We start from the raw sequence: 15,598 nt of genomic DNA, 5'->3' as shown, positions 1-15,598 counted from the left end.
TGTAGAGTGATGAACCCACTTAGGTACTAGTGAGTACCATATTGAGTGTGTGTTCATTTGTTTTAATATCTCAGATTGCTCTTCATAAAAACAGTTGAAAGTTTTCTAATATGAATTTAAGGACAATATTTTTTTCTGGAAATGCAAGGCTGAGGAGCCCACACTCTGATTTTGTTCATTGCTGTTATACATTTACATGATGTATAACGGCAATGGTGTAGAGATGATGTAGTTAGCCTTAGGCTATCCTAATGGGTTTTTACTGGTTGTTAAAATGCTCTTTGAAGAACCTAACTAAATTTTCCAAATAAACTAGTTGATTTATACTTGCTGAGAGAGGAGTTCCAGTGCACCCACTCATATCATCAGTTACAGTCTCTTATGAATTGTAATTTGCCCCATCTTAATTAAAAGGCTTGCAATTCTCTTTTCCTGCAGCTCAACACATCTTCTGCTGCTCAATATATCCTCTGCTGCCCTCTACTGGCTGCCCATTGATAGAGCCCATTGATGTCCGTCTTCTCACCATCCATGGGCCTGCTTTTCTCAAGCATCCAACAGTTTTTGTAGCTGCTGGGTCTGTGAGAGGCTGTCCCAGTAGAAAGAAAGAAGAGCTACTTTTAAGGAAAATCATGTGTGTGTGATCCAATGATTGTGTCACAAAGTGATGACATCCAGGTAGTTGTGATAGTGTTAGGATTCCTAGGGTGTTTTGCTTTTTGTTTCATATGTTTATTTGTTCATTCATTTATCCATTTATCAGATATCTTTTCAGTACCAGGTATGTCTATACCTAACCTTGCCTCAATCTAGTAGGTACTTAATAAATGTACTTACTCGATACAACTCAGTTTGTTAAACGAGTGAGTGAATGAGTGAATAAATACAAAGATAAATAAGGCTTGGTCTCTGTTCTTGGGGAGACAGATACTATTTAATTACTTGGTTGCCCCAGTTTTCCTCTTTTTAACTCTGCAAGATCTTGGAAAGATGTTCAAAGAAAAGGGATACAGATACCAGTTAAAACTTAGTCTTCTTATATTTCTAGTTCTCTGAATTCATTATCACTAACTGTAAAAGGGCTGTTTTACGTAGGGTTTATTTTGCACTAGAAATGATATTCATTTACTTTGATGTATTTTGTTTTTGTTGAAGGTAACACGCAGTATGATTGTACATTTTTCTTTATATTCACCAATCTCCGAGGCACCTCATCTACTACAAAGTCTGGCATTCTGTCTTTTGTAGTCAATAAATTGTGACTTAAGTCGTTTTAAATGACCATATATGAAATAAGACATGTTTTTGTTAAGCATGTTGTGAATTTTTTAATTTTCCTATTTCTTAGCCTGCTTTACTTGGCAAATTTTTAAAAAAATATGTTTTCCTTGCCACTGTTCATTAATTCATATCAGATAAAATGTCTGTCATTGGCTTCATTTCCTGTTTGTGAATATATGTCACTCAAATATATTTAAGATTGAATAAACTACTTCTTGTGAGAAATAATGACCTGTATCTATCCCACTGGAGAAAAGCATGTTAACATTTTATTGTGGTGATGGTAGTGGATAGTTATATTTTGCAAGATTTTTGATTTGTGTGTGTGTGTTTTGTACATTATTTTAACTACTATGAGAATATATAAGATAACCAGAGATAGGCAAATTTATTTTTTGTTTTGTTTTTTATGACTGTGCTGAAATATCTAAAGCAAATAACTCTGAAAAACTAAATTTAATTGTAACTAGTGATAGAGTAATCATTATTGTTCATTACCAACTCTTTTATAACAACAGTGAAAGAGATTGATAGAAAGGAGACTCAAGAAACGAAGGGAGATATACAGAGTAAACATTATAGCTTTCATCTCTTGACTGTTCATAATTTATCCATCAGTTCATTTGATCTTGGCTTCCATACCTAAACACCTATTATTTCTCATTATTTTAAATTAATTTGTCATTACTCTCAGGATGTCCTTTAAAAAGCTATTGAATTAAAAAAAAATTTAGTATTTTGCCATCCTGAGGTCGTTCTGTAAAGTAGTGAAGAGTTTGGATAAAGCGTCTCTCTCTCAGGAGACAGAGATACAATGTAAAATATTTTTTGGATATCATAATTTGCCAGGGTTTTTCTGAAGACTGAAAACATCTCTTTTTTTTGCTCTAAGTGTATGGCGATCACAATAGTGAAAAATTTGGCACTTGCTGGCAAAAAAATAAATAATCTGACTTGTAAAGCTTAGATAACACAGAACCCTGCAGCTGTCATTTCTTTTTGTTTTTTAAGATTTTATGTATTTAGGTAATAGGAAAAGGGAGGGAGAACGAGAGGGAAAAAAACATCGATGTGAGAGAGAAACATCTATTGGTTGCCTCCCATAGGCGTCCTCACTGACTGGGGACTGAACCTGCAACCCAGGCATGTGCCCTGACCAGGAATCTAACCTGTGGCCTTTAGCTTTGCAAAATGGCACCCAACCAACTGAACCACACCGGTCAGGGCACAGCTGTCACTTCTTATGCTTTGTGGGATCGTAGGACTCCAGGTGTTCTTTTTTGTTAGGTACTAGTTACCGTCACTGGGTTTTATGTGGCAAGACTTAAAAACCTCAGTGTATTGATAAACATTTTCATTCAGAATAAATGGCAACTAATTATTTTTTTTAAAAGAAGCATTTAACCGCAGACATGATCTACTAAACTCTAAATTTATACCAGTCAAGTTTATCAACTAAAAGAGAACCGGACTCTTGCTAACTTAAGCAGAAAAAGGGATTTATTGGAAGGATGTTGTATAACTCACAGGACTGATGAGATATATGGAGAAATAGGCTCAGAAAATAAGAAGGAATCAAAGGCAGTTGAAAATTTGTCTGGGTTCATACCATAGGAAAGTCTTGTTAGGAAGCCAGTTACTTCTATTTCTAGGACTAAGTTGTTCCTGTCTCTGTCTACATTACTGCCTCAAGGTTGAAATTCCTTTGTCAGTGAGCATCTCACTGACAGCCTGGATCAGCAGTTCACTTGTTTCTAGCTTTCACGGGTCTGTGAGGTCAAACTAGTTTAATAGTAATTCTTTGGCATTATTTGCCCCTTTCACTGTGTTGACATTCGCACTGATGATACAAAAGAAATGGTGTGCAAAGGTGCCTTAGCATGAATCAAGGCAGTGGCACATACGTATATCCATTCTCTGGATATTTTAATTTTTCATATAGTCTAGAGCTCCGTCTTGCTCAGTTAGTCAAATGTCACTGGATGTTTTCTGAGCTGTTTCATTGGTAAGCTGATAGTTCGATGTGAGAACATTGTTACTGGAACCAGATTGCTTGGATGTGAATTCTAACTTCCCCATTTACTAGCTGTGAGATGTTAGGCAACATTTAGCCTTTCTAAGTCCAGTTAACTCCTCTGTACAATGGGGATAATAATAGTACTTACCTTATAGAAATGCTGTAAGGTTTAATAAGTTAATACAAATAAATCACTTAGCATAATGCATGCCTTGTAGTAAAACACACAGTAAATGTTAATTTTCATAATCATTGTTATCATCATTATAAACCTTCCAAATCACAGGGGAATGGACCATAGCTATGAATCGGAGCTGTCTGGTTCTTGTAGAGCTGAATTTCAGACTCCTCATGTGAAGATACTGATCTGGAAACATGAAGTGTTACTGGTTTTAGATTAACATAAAATAGGAGCTTTTCTCTTATACTTCCTAATAATTTTATATTAGCTTGTGCTGCTATAGAACAAATATGAGTGAATGAATTGCAAGCAAATATTCAAGGATAAAACTAAAAATATACTGTATTTATTTTGATAGTGTGTGTTCTTTGTACACAGGTGCAAATAGTGGTCATTTTTTAAAAATTATATACACGAAAGCTGTAAATTAATGTACTTGTTTAAGTAGTCTTGCTTACTTATTATCTGAAAAATATTGGCTATATTTTTTTCCTTAATACGTGGGATTTTCTTAAAGGCTACTTCTCCTCTTCTCCCCCTCCCCCATCCAATCCAGGGCAGGGCTGTGACTTTAGGTTTTAGCTCTAGCTCAATAGCACAGTGCCTAAAATGGGTAGATTCATGGTAAGTATTTGCCAAATAAATAATATGCTTTTCATATAGAAGAGTCATATTTTCTACTCTCCTAGAAAATTATTTTCAAGAGAGTATGCTTTCTGGTGACTATAGTTGATAATACTCTATTGCATATTTGGAAGTTGCTAAGAGAGTAAGTCTAAAGTGTCCTCTCACAAGAAAATAAATTTTTGTGGCTACATATGGTGACAGATGTTAAGTAGACTTACTGTAGTGATCACTTCTCACTATATACAAATGTTAATGTTATTTGTCAGTTATATCTCAATTTTAAAAACAGGCTGTTTTAAAAAGAGAGTATGCTTCACTAAATACAGTACAATTTCATGGTGTACTCCAAGGAACTATTACTATATACTGTGGTGGTGGGTGGGTGTGAGGTGTGACAGGGGAAGGAGGGATGAAATATGATACAGAGTGCCCTCTCAGACATGAAACTAAATACAGGTGGATAATATAATTGAACATTTAATTTTCTTGTTCTGTTTTGTTTTAAAGGTCCTGCTCTCCTTTAAATCCTTTTTTGATAGTATATAGGGCTGGCCAAGCCCTCAGATGCCTGCCATGTGAAAGCTCCCTTGTAAGGGAAATTATCTTGCCCCTTAGCCCGTGCTGTTTGAATAGTCCCACTTTGTATTAACCATTATGCCTGGCTGTGGCCAAGTGGACACGAGAAAACCAAACCAAGAATTTTGAATCATGGCATGGTACAAAAAGATCAACTGGACTAATCATATTTTTCCCTGGATAATTTAAAAATAGGAAATGTGGAGAGATGGAGATGGTCAACAGGTGGGGGGGGGCAAAAATTGAAGCAGTGCATTAAGAAATATCTTGAGGCTAACATGAGGAAAAGATGTAGTACCATATAATTTGGAGAAACAAAAATGAGAAATCTGAGAAAGCCATTTTTTGGTGAAACTGAATCAGGTTTTTGGAATTAAGCTGTACAGTTAATAGGAGACCAGTGGAGAGATGATTGCCTGTTTGATTGATTGATTTTGTTTTATTCTACAGTTTAGTTTATTGAGTTACTGAGATGTACCCAGGCCCTGTTCTGGCCAAGAGTATTGCTCTGAAAAACAGTTAAGCCAGTGATTAGCAGCTGGCTGTGACTTTGCCTACCAGAGGATGCTTGACAAAGTCTAGAGACGTTTTGGTTGTCCCAGCTGGGAATGGGGATTGCTCATGGTATTTTAATGACTAAAGGCCAGGGATGCTGCTAAGTGTTACACAATGCAAAGGACAGCTCCTTACAAAAAAGAGTAAATGATCCAACTCAAAATGTATGTAATGCTGAGATTTGTAAATTCTGGTGTAAGCCATCATAAGTGTATATTTCATAGAGCAATTATCACCTTGTGGTTGATATTTAACTTTTTGTGTTTTCAGAAGTGAGGAAGTTCACTGGAGTAAATAAAATGGAGGCTTCAGTAATATTACCCATTCTGAAGAAAAAACTAGCCTTCCTTTCAGGTATGTTTTCTTCTTAAAATTGCAAGTGTTTGATGTATAAACTTGTTGAAACTCTCTTTTTTGGGATAAGTTTGACAGAAATGCACTTCATTTTTCTATGAAGGTTTTGTTTCAAAGGTATTTCTGTGACATCTTTCACTGAGAATGGAGCTGCATGAACCAGCTTGTTACTGTTGTTTCTTGGCTGGCCAGTTTTTATTCTGTTCTGTAATTTGGTTAAAATGACCTCTACAAGAGAGATGTCATGATGTCTAACTTCTTATATGAAAATGAAATAATTGATACAGTTTAAGAATAATAGACTGAGCATCTAAGTAATTGTTTCTGAAATATAGAGTAATTAGTTTTTATGGTACCCTGCATCCTATCTTTTGTCTTCCATCTTCCTATAAGAAAGTTTCAGTGTGCCAGAAGAGTTAAGAAATTGATATCAGTTACATGGTTTTCACTGCGTTACAGGCTTGATTTTACCTTCATTTGTTACCTCAGAGTGTCAGCTAAGAAGGGTTAGAGAGGAGCTGCGAGATACTGTGCAGTGTGAGAGCAGGGCATGGTGCCCTGAGTGTCGTGATCTTCCGGAATTTTGGATCACCGAGTACATAGCACATGCTGTAGATTAAAATAGGTACTGCGGTGCACCTTTTTAGGGTTATTTGGATATTATCTCACTTTTTCTTTCTTACTCTCTTTAGATCCTGTCAGAATTTTCTTAATATTTAGTTTGCTGATTTTTTTTTCCAAAGCATGTTATATCTCTCTGTAAATTGGCATGTTTTTCTAGAGTAGTATAAAGGACAAATAAGATAGCATCCACTGGTATTACTGTTTCCTTATTTAATATGTATTTTCTTCTTATAAGGAAACTGCTTCCTTTACTAGTTGACACTTACATTTTCTCCATTCTTTTCTGATATGAATGGTCTTGTAAGAGACATTTTTATTCATAGTTTGTGCATTTTGTACAAGTTCAGTAGTATATATTTCTATAAATGGATGTGTTAGGAAAATTTACATTTAAATTTGTGTTAGGTTTTGTCAGATTGCCCTCTGACAATATTGTTTCAAAATACCTGTTTGGCCACACTGTTGCCAAAAGTGGATGTTATTCTTCTTTAATAATCTTTATCAGTGACATTTTTGCTTCCTTATGACACTTGTCTCAGGGCAGCATTTGACTCTGTTGACGTTACCTATTTTGAAAGTCTTTTTTCTCTTGGCTTCTGTCCTGTTTTATGTTTATACCAGTGATTATTTTATTGTCTGTTAGTGAAAGCTGAGGGCATGAGGTTAAATGGAGTTCTGAATGTGAGACCTGTCCTCTGAAGACAATTCATAGTGGGTAAGAATGTTACATTCCAGATAGGATAACTTTTTGGGGGGTTTGGTTTAATGCAGTGATAAAGCTCAGCATTTTTTGAGGAGCAAATGAAACATCTCTTAGCTCATCCCTCTTGACCTTCTCTGTTGACCATTAATTATTTTAACCATTAAATTGATATTTAATTTTCAAGCTTTTTTAATAGAGAAAACTTTTCAGGCCAACAAAATCATTCAGGGGCTAGAATTCGAAAACTATGGGAACAATCTATTTAAAAAAAATAAAACATATTCTCAACAGAAATCATATGCAATTGAAAGTCACTTCATTATTAAGTTCCACCATTTGAAGTCGCCATTTATCGAGGTTAAATAAAGTTGTTGAATATCAGTAATGTATATGGTTAACCTAATAAAAGGAGAACATGTATGGTTGGTGCATTCATGAATCACGTTCATGTCACTCATAGAAGTCATTTTTGTTTTCACCTCACACCTTTTGGAGTGTATAGAATTGTTTCCTTTAGTGTCTGCAGGTTTCTAGGCTTCTGAAATTGCCACAAGTGTAAGCTGGGTCAGAAGATGGGCTTCAGTGTGAAAAGTCAGTCACATGGGGTACTTTCAAATAAGCTATGTGTGTTTAAAAGTATTGGTTACATTTTAATGCTTCTGGAAAATTATAGAGGAGTTGAACATACATGAGATGTAAGTTCTACTTCCTGGCTTTCAGGCTTCTACATCCAGGTCCCCTATACCCTTCTCAGCTTTGAAAGACAAAGGACTTTGTCTTTATTGCCTCAGGAACAGAGATGCCTAGCTGACCTTTGAGAGTTAACTCTTGTCATTCCTTGTTACAGAACGGTCTTTTGACTTGGTTTATAAATTCTAATTATGTTTTTAAATCTTAAATTTTGTAGGAAACATTCTCTATTTATCACAGCTGTTATAATTTTCTCAATCATTTTTTATAATATTTTATATATATTTTCTACAACATAGCCTAGCAAATAAACTGTCGTATTTCATACTGTTATTTCTTATGGCTTAAAGGTTGTTTTAGGTTCATTGGAAATTTATTTAATTTTACTTGTAAATGATTATTTGTTAGGCACACAATAGATGCTCTATATGTTGATTACATTACTAAGCAGACTAAATAGAAGAAAATTAAAATGATAATTGCTATGTTTAAGTGGAGATTTCATGGGTGAATTTTATCCTCTTATTTTTTCTAAATTTTATGTGATTCTGCTAAAATACTGTAAACATTTACAGTAGATAAAAGAAATAGCTATTAGATCGTTTTTACTGGTGTCTAAACTTGTAATTGTTTTACTAATATTGGATCCCAATATATATTATTTGTTTAGTGCCTTAATATTTTATTACATGTTGAATTTACATTTTTTTTCTTTAATAGGAGGAAAGGACAGGCGGAGTGGCCTCATTCTGACAATTCCATTATGCTTGGAACAAACAAACATGGATGAGTTGAGTGTCACCTTAGACTATCTACTCAGCATTCCAAGGTGACTCTAAAGGTGTCTTTTCTTATATCTCAGTGTGTCATTTACCTACTTGTGACTCCTACTATTGTTAAAGCATACTTTGTTATCTTATCTGCTTTTATCAATAGTGAAGTTATAATTTAAAATACTAGAATGATTTATGATACCACAGCAGATAAAGTACTCACTTATGCTCTTGATTCACTGAATAATATCCAATTTCTAAAATGTATGTATTGTCAACTTTTAAGGAACATGAAGATTGAGTATTTATCATACAACTTGAGAAAAATTAGAGAAATGTGTTGAAAAGAAAGTATCTTTTACTTAGCTAGTTCACTATACAGATCTAAATCTGTAGGTTTTAATATATTGAATGAAGGCTGTTAAAAGTTTAAAACATTTTTAGTTTAAAAAATGTAAAAATATTTATATTTTAATCCAAAGGTCCTTGGATTTTTAATTTTTATATTTCTTGACAAAACTTAAACTTGACCTATTTGCTCGAATCTGTCCCTCACTTCAACAAAAACAAAAAGTTTTCTCCCTGACTTCCTTTCCCATATTGTAATATTTGGGGGGCTGAAGTCTGGTGAGGCCTCCCCAAAACAATTGGATCAGAATCTCTGAAGGTGGACTCCCAGGCATCAGAATTTTGAAAAATGTCTCCAGATTATTCTTAATTCTGTAAAGATCTGACATGTACAGAAGTTACCTTTCCATTTTTCTCAAGTTTTGACTTAAAGTTTTTTTCTAAAAATCAGATTTCGATTTTAAATTGGTTCTTCATAATTATAGAAAAATTCATTTGTGTTACAGAAGAGACATAAGAACACAGGTTTAATGACTTGCCAAAAATTACACAGACATTTAGGTCATAAGTCTTTAGTTAGTCAGTAAATACATGAGATGCTAGAATGAGATCCTTATTGTTCTAGGTGCTGAAGAAATGGGTGAATAACGCAGACCCAGCCTATTTCTTAATGGTCAAATGAATATTACAAATAAATAGAGTATATGGGATGTTCACAAGTATTATGAAAACAAGAGTTGGGAGAGGGATGGGTTGGGAATGATGTGTGAGTCAGTATTTTACAAAATGATAATATTTTACCAGATGTGATTGAAGTAAAAAAAAGGCCCTACAGATATCAAATGAAAGAGCATTAAGGGCCCTGACTGGTGTGTCTCGGTTGTTGTTCCTCAAAGCGAAAGGTCACCATTTCGATTCCTGGTCAGGGCACATTCGTGGGTTGCTGGCCCAGTCCCCTGTTGGGGTACGTACGAAAGCCCATCGATTTCTCTTTCACATTGATGTTTCCTTCTCCCTCCCTTGCCCTCTCTTTAAAACATAAATAAAATCTTTAAAAAAGAAAAAGAGCATTAAGGAAGAGCATTTAAGACAGAGAGAACAGTAAGTGCAAAGGCCCGGAGGCAGGAGCAGGCTCAGCGTGTTGTGGGATCAGTAAGGAGGCTGGAGCAGTTCGAGAGAAGGACAGAGTTCTGGGAGAGCGATTAGAGAGAGAGGCTGGGGCCAGATCATAGAGGGCCTTGTAGGCCATGGTAGGGGCTTCATTTTTGAATGAGAAGGAAAGCTGTTGTTGCTTTGTGACTAAGGAGTGATTTGATTGAATCATGTAACATTTTTAAAGGCCTTCTGTATTTAAAGCACTGTGCTAGAAGCTGCCAAAATATCAATAAGATAATATTCTTGCTTTTTGGGAGCATGCTATCTAATGAAGATAAATTGTTAACGATAATTATAATAAAAGCATAAATGAAATTAATGGCACTATGTAAGTGTAAGCAGAGCTTTATGAGCGGAGGAGAAGAGCCTTTTGTTTTAATCAGAGAAATTAGTGAAGAGCTACAGAATACCGAACCCAGGAAATCCACTGGCAACTAGTCAAAGTTAGTGAGCTTGTTAAGGAGCCTCTTGTCTTTTTACTACCTGTTTAACTCAGTCACCTTACCTTTGAAAGGCTCTTAACAGGGTAGGAACAGGGAGGCAGGGTTTCAATAGATTTTTTTGGTTACTGTTCTTAAAATACAATTGTAAACCTGTTAATGGTAATGCAGGAATTTATTATAGCACTTCAGCTCCTCCAACATGCCCTTTATAAAGGATATAACATACTTCTAAATTAAGTATGTTGTTAAACGTAGTTTAAACTGTCACTCCACTTGTAGGAATGAAGTTAAAAACAAAAACAAAAACAACTATCCCTTTCAAGTAGTTGAAAGATCACTTGGTCTTGCAATTTTCAGATAGTGTCTTTGGATTGTGTGTATTTTCATCGTTTTAGTAAAATGTGAGAAAATTATGATTAAGCGTGTTCTTATGTACCCAGAAAGATAAATTTGGAGAATTTTGTACCCTTAAGATCATTAAAGAGGGTATTTGGTATTTGCAAGCTTCATTACTTTCTTTGTCTTAATGTACAGATTAATTTAGAGTGTGATTTGAAATATATGCATTGTGTAAAACTTCTATAATAAAATGGTTGTATAACCTATATCTGAGACATACAGATGCCAGTGACAAGAAAATACCAAATTATGGGAGTGACACACTTCTCTTGGCCCTACGAGACCAATTCCCAACTAGGAAATGTCATCCATTAGGGAGCTCTGTGTCTTGGCTCTCCCTCTTGCAAATTCCCACAATGAAGTCCCTGACTTGCCACCACTTCTCTGAAGACCACTCAACAGCCACCTACCCTATCTAGCTGGTCTCTCTTGGGCTTTTGTCCTCCCTAAGTCATAGTGGTTTTCCAAGATGTCTTATTGGTGGGGAACTCCTGGAGTTTTCTCCTTACCTACTCCCACAACCGGCCATTAGATGTCAGATTTTCTTCCCCCAGCAAGTCTTTTATGCTAATCCGGAAGTGATCATTATATTGCCACAATTCCCCCTCCCCCCCACCAAACAGTGCTTAATGGTTCCTGTATTTTGTAATGCAAAATCCAAAAATAGAACATCCCAATACCTGAGATATATAATTATTGAACTATAATTTGGATACTATAAAATTTGAATACCCTTTAAAAGTGTGGAATTAAGTGATTGCCAGTATATTCACAAGGCTGTGTGACCATCCCTGTTTAATTCCAGAATATTTTCATCAGCCTAAAAAGAAACCCCATACCCATTAGCAGTCACCCTCCTTTTCTCCCTCCTTGCCGCCTCTGGCAGCCACTCATCTGCTTTCCGTCTTTATGGATTTGCCCATTCTGGACATTTCATTTAAATGGACGCACATCATATGTGGGCTTTTGTGTCTGGTTTTCACTTAGTATAATATTTTCAAGGTTTTTCTATGCTGTAGTATGTATCAGTACTTCATTTCTTTTAACGGTTGAATAATACTGCATTGTATGGATTACCACGTTTTGTTTTCTATTTATCAGTTGTTGGACATTTGGGTTGTTTCTGTTTTTGGCTATTTTGAATTATGCAGCTATGAACACTAGTGCGCAAGACTTTTCTATAGACGTGATTCAATTTGTCTCACCTCTTGAACACTTCTCTCATTTTTTTTTCTGAACCTCTGTTTCTTTCCTTGCCTATAGGCACACCTGTTCTTACAAATCTTTAGCAATATCATCCTCATTCTTGTGATCTTATTGTTTCTCAATAGAATTGGACATCACTTCTCCAAGAATCCTCTTGAGGCTAATGTGAATTCTTTAAGGAAGTAAGGAAGGATTAGTAAAATCCCCTAGACTGTTGGACTTAATCTCAGGAGAGCATCTGCTGTTTACCTTGCCTATAATGTACACAACTGGGAGAACTTTGAGTGGAAAGAGGTTTCACTACCAAGTCCTTGCTCTGCTAGGCACAGCTATAGTTCTTCCCCTGTATTGGAAGAAGAGCAATTGAGATCCCTTCATCAAGTTGTTTTTATAAGTAAAACAACAACAATAATAATAAAGCTATGTGGTTTTGGTTTCATGATGGAGTTTTTTCAGATAGTTGCATTTTATTAGGGTAGGCTTCTGGGAATTGTTAGTAAATACTTGAATAATTGAATATAATATATAGCAATAACACATTTTCCAACACACAAGATAATATTTTGCTGGTCAAGTGACTGAGAGTGCAAAGTGAGAGCAGAGGTGGGTAAGAGATGGTGTACGCAAGCTTCGAGTTGTCATGAACACCAAATGCTACCTCGTCTCATTACATTTCTCCAAAAGAACACAAAAATGTCCTTTCCCAATGGTTTAGTAACAGCTTACTTTATTTTCTCCCTGTTTTACACTATCTCTTTACAAACCTTATACTTCTGACAGGAAGAAGAGACAAGAAGTGCACGTGTGCTTGGCGTTCATTAGTTACCTACCTCACTGAGATCCCATTTTATAGGTGAAGAAATTGAGAGAGCAGTGGGACTGTCTGGATGCTGCGTTGATATGTTCTCTTTTTAAGAAAGTGACTTTCCTTGCTTTTAAAGTAATTTTCTTGCCAGATTAGCTTGTAAATTCTCAATATATCCTGAAATGAGAAAAATAAATTGCTTGAGAAAATTCAGAAGGATAAGTCTGTTTTGGCAGTGTAAACCAAACCAAGTGAGATTAATGCTGTTCCATATACAATTAAAATGTGAACTTCATTTAGGATTATGAAGAATAACATATGAAGCTTATTTTAATACTTTGTAGTTTTGTTTCATTTCAGTGAAAAGTGTAAGGCTAGAGGATTTACCGTGATTGTGGATGGCAGAAAATCACAATGGAATGTGGTGAAAACAGTAGTCTTAATGCTACAGGTAATTTTATTTTTGACTATCAGGAAATGGCTTTATTTTACAATAACAAATAAGGTGATAATAGCAAATGCATTTCATTTATAGGACTGTGCCCAAGCTTCTCAGCAGTGACTGAACTCTGAAATGCACAGCTCACTATTGGGTTGATATATTAAATTCAGTCTTGTAGGTTTGACTTTGAGTAGTAAAATAGACTTCAGCCCTATTCTAAAGGTTTATAAATTATCAAAAATGACATGATGTTTAAGTTATTTAAGCAAGTAGGCCAGTGAGGCTGAAAGTATGAGGGCAGATGTTATCAGACTCACCTGGGAGCTTTTTCAGGCTGTACTGTCTGCATTAAACCCGCTTGACCCCATTCTGATAGTCCAGGTAGGGAGTAGGACTGGTAAGTCTAGTCTGGAAATGCTTCCTAGGTGGTTTTAAGTCGTTCCCTTTCCTCCACAAAGCACCCGGATTCAAGGTGGTCTTACTTATTTCTAGTCCAGAAGAAATGTACTTAACAGCTGTGTCTTCAGGTCAGGGACTCTAGCAGCTCACCAGTTAGCATTTAATAAACAGCTACAATTAAGGTAAAAATTAAATGAGTGAAACAAAAGAGCTTGTATAATTTAAATGAACAAAAGTGAAAAGAGCATTCCTGGCAGGGACACTGACTTAGTGATAGCCCAAAAGTGAAGCTAATACACTGAAGGGAGTTGATGGCAAACCAGTTTGGGGGAAATCAAAGCTGGCAGTTACATGGGATAGTGAACATTCAGTTAGGTAACTATCACTGACTCTGTGAAAGAAAGATCAAGAATTTTAAATGAATTAGGAAATGAGTGGTAACTTAATAGGGTTTGAGGACTGTACTAAGCTTGCTATATGAATAATCTCATTTAATTTTATCCTTACAACCTTGGAAAAGCAGGTTCTGTTATCCTGAAAAGTGAACTGAGGCTCAAGGATTTTAAATAATTTAGTGAGGTTCTTGTAGTGAAAATGGGAAAGAGCCATGATGGGAACTCAGTGTGGTCTTAGCTTTACCCTTTACAGAGTTTATATTTACCAGGTGATGTATCTGAGGTGGTCCCCATTACCTCATTCTTAACGGTTTGGCCTGAGCCTTCATCTTGAGAATCACTTCTTGGGGTGAAAAGGACATAGCCTGCCTCCCCAGTGAGGATCAGTGTTAATGGAGCACAGATTAGTGTCCCATAATAATTTAATTCTGTCAAATATGATCCCAGAACTTTTATATTCCAACCCCAGAAGACTAACTCTTTTCTGTCAAAGTTGTTATAATAGCTAGTGGGTGAGAAATCCATGAATTATGACCTGTGTTCTTCCTTTCATCCTGCCATTCAGCTGTGTCACAGACAAGCTGGGATTGCTGTTTGAATTGGAACTGAACTTTGATCATTGGCAGTTTTGAAGAACAGTCAATGGATGATTTAATCCCCTCTTGTGATTTCTTTTCTGATAGGTATTTTAACAACTCTTGGATTTATTAATAGTTAACATTTTTAGAAATTGCAGTGGTCTGCTGTTCACTCCTAGTCAGACGGTTTCTGCATACAAAGTGATTGCTTTCATTTCAGAAGGTACTGGTGTTTGGAAGCCCACAACTTAGTGCTGGCCCTGCCTATAACTAATACTCTCTCAGATGGGTGGCTTGGTTTCTCTTCTTTCTCGCAGCTTTAATATTTAATGATTTTGAAGTAATAATCTTTCACAAGTCAGTATATGAGTAAGCGTTAATCTACCCTAAACTTTCCATTCCCTCTGATAAAAGTTTTGATTTTATTTTGGTTTCTTTTACCTATTCACAGCCCAGTCATTGCAGAGGACACTAGATTTGTGATGCGTCCAATGACATGTTTAAGTAAAAAGGTTTTCTGTTTTTCCCTAATTGATAAAAATACTATAATTATATAATTAGGCATTGTTATTCAGTTACGCCATTTATGGTCTAGAACAACAGTTAGTCCCTAGTGTTTGTAAATAAAGTTTTATTGGAACTCAACCATAGCCATTTGTTTACATATTGCTTATGGCTTCTTTTACACTGTGAGGGCAGAATAGAAATAGTTGTAACAGAGATTGTATAGCCTTGGAAGCCTAAAACATTTTTTATCTGGATCTTCAGAAAGAACTTAACTGATCCTGGTCTAGAACATTTGAAATGGTGTGATAGAACTTTAGAGTCAGACAGGCCTGGTTACCGTTACAGTGCCATCACTTAACTCTTATTTTCAGTTCTCTGAAGCTCAATTTTTCTTCCATAGAATTGGGAGAATGATATCCACTTGTTAATGTGAATTCATTTATTAACAATATACATATTGTGTGTATGTGTATATATATCCTGTATGCCAGGCACATAGGAGTGACATGATAGATACGGTACCTGCCATTAAGAAACTTG

At 35.6% G+C, this 15,598-nt stretch overlaps 1 protein-coding gene across 2 annotated transcripts in view; it reads left to right on the top strand.

The window, feature by feature from the left end:
* Positions 1 to 15,598, top strand: part of SESTD1 (SEC14 and spectrin domain containing 1) — a 96,727-nt gene that overhangs the window by 24,658 nt on the left and 56,471 nt on the right. For both annotated transcript variants that reach the window (XM_053918812.2, XM_053918811.1), the window contains exons 2-4: positions 5,508 to 5,591; positions 8,329 to 8,437; positions 13,098 to 13,188. In XM_053918812.2, the coding sequence (XP_053774787.1) occupies positions 5,537 to 5,591; positions 8,329 to 8,437; positions 13,098 to 13,188 (255 nt within the window). In that variant the 5' untranslated portion in view covers positions 5,508 to 5,536. The remainder of the gene's footprint in view (positions 1 to 5,507; positions 5,592 to 8,328; positions 8,438 to 13,097; positions 13,189 to 15,598) is intronic.

The sequence above is a fragment of the Desmodus rotundus genome, chromosome 2 (genome assembly GCF_022682495.2).
Source record: "Desmodus rotundus isolate HL8 chromosome 2, HLdesRot8A.1, whole genome shotgun sequence".
Classification (NCBI taxonomy): Eukaryota; Metazoa; Chordata; class Mammalia; order Chiroptera; family Phyllostomidae; genus Desmodus; species Desmodus rotundus.
This window is presented reverse-complemented; position numbering and strand designations above follow the sequence as displayed.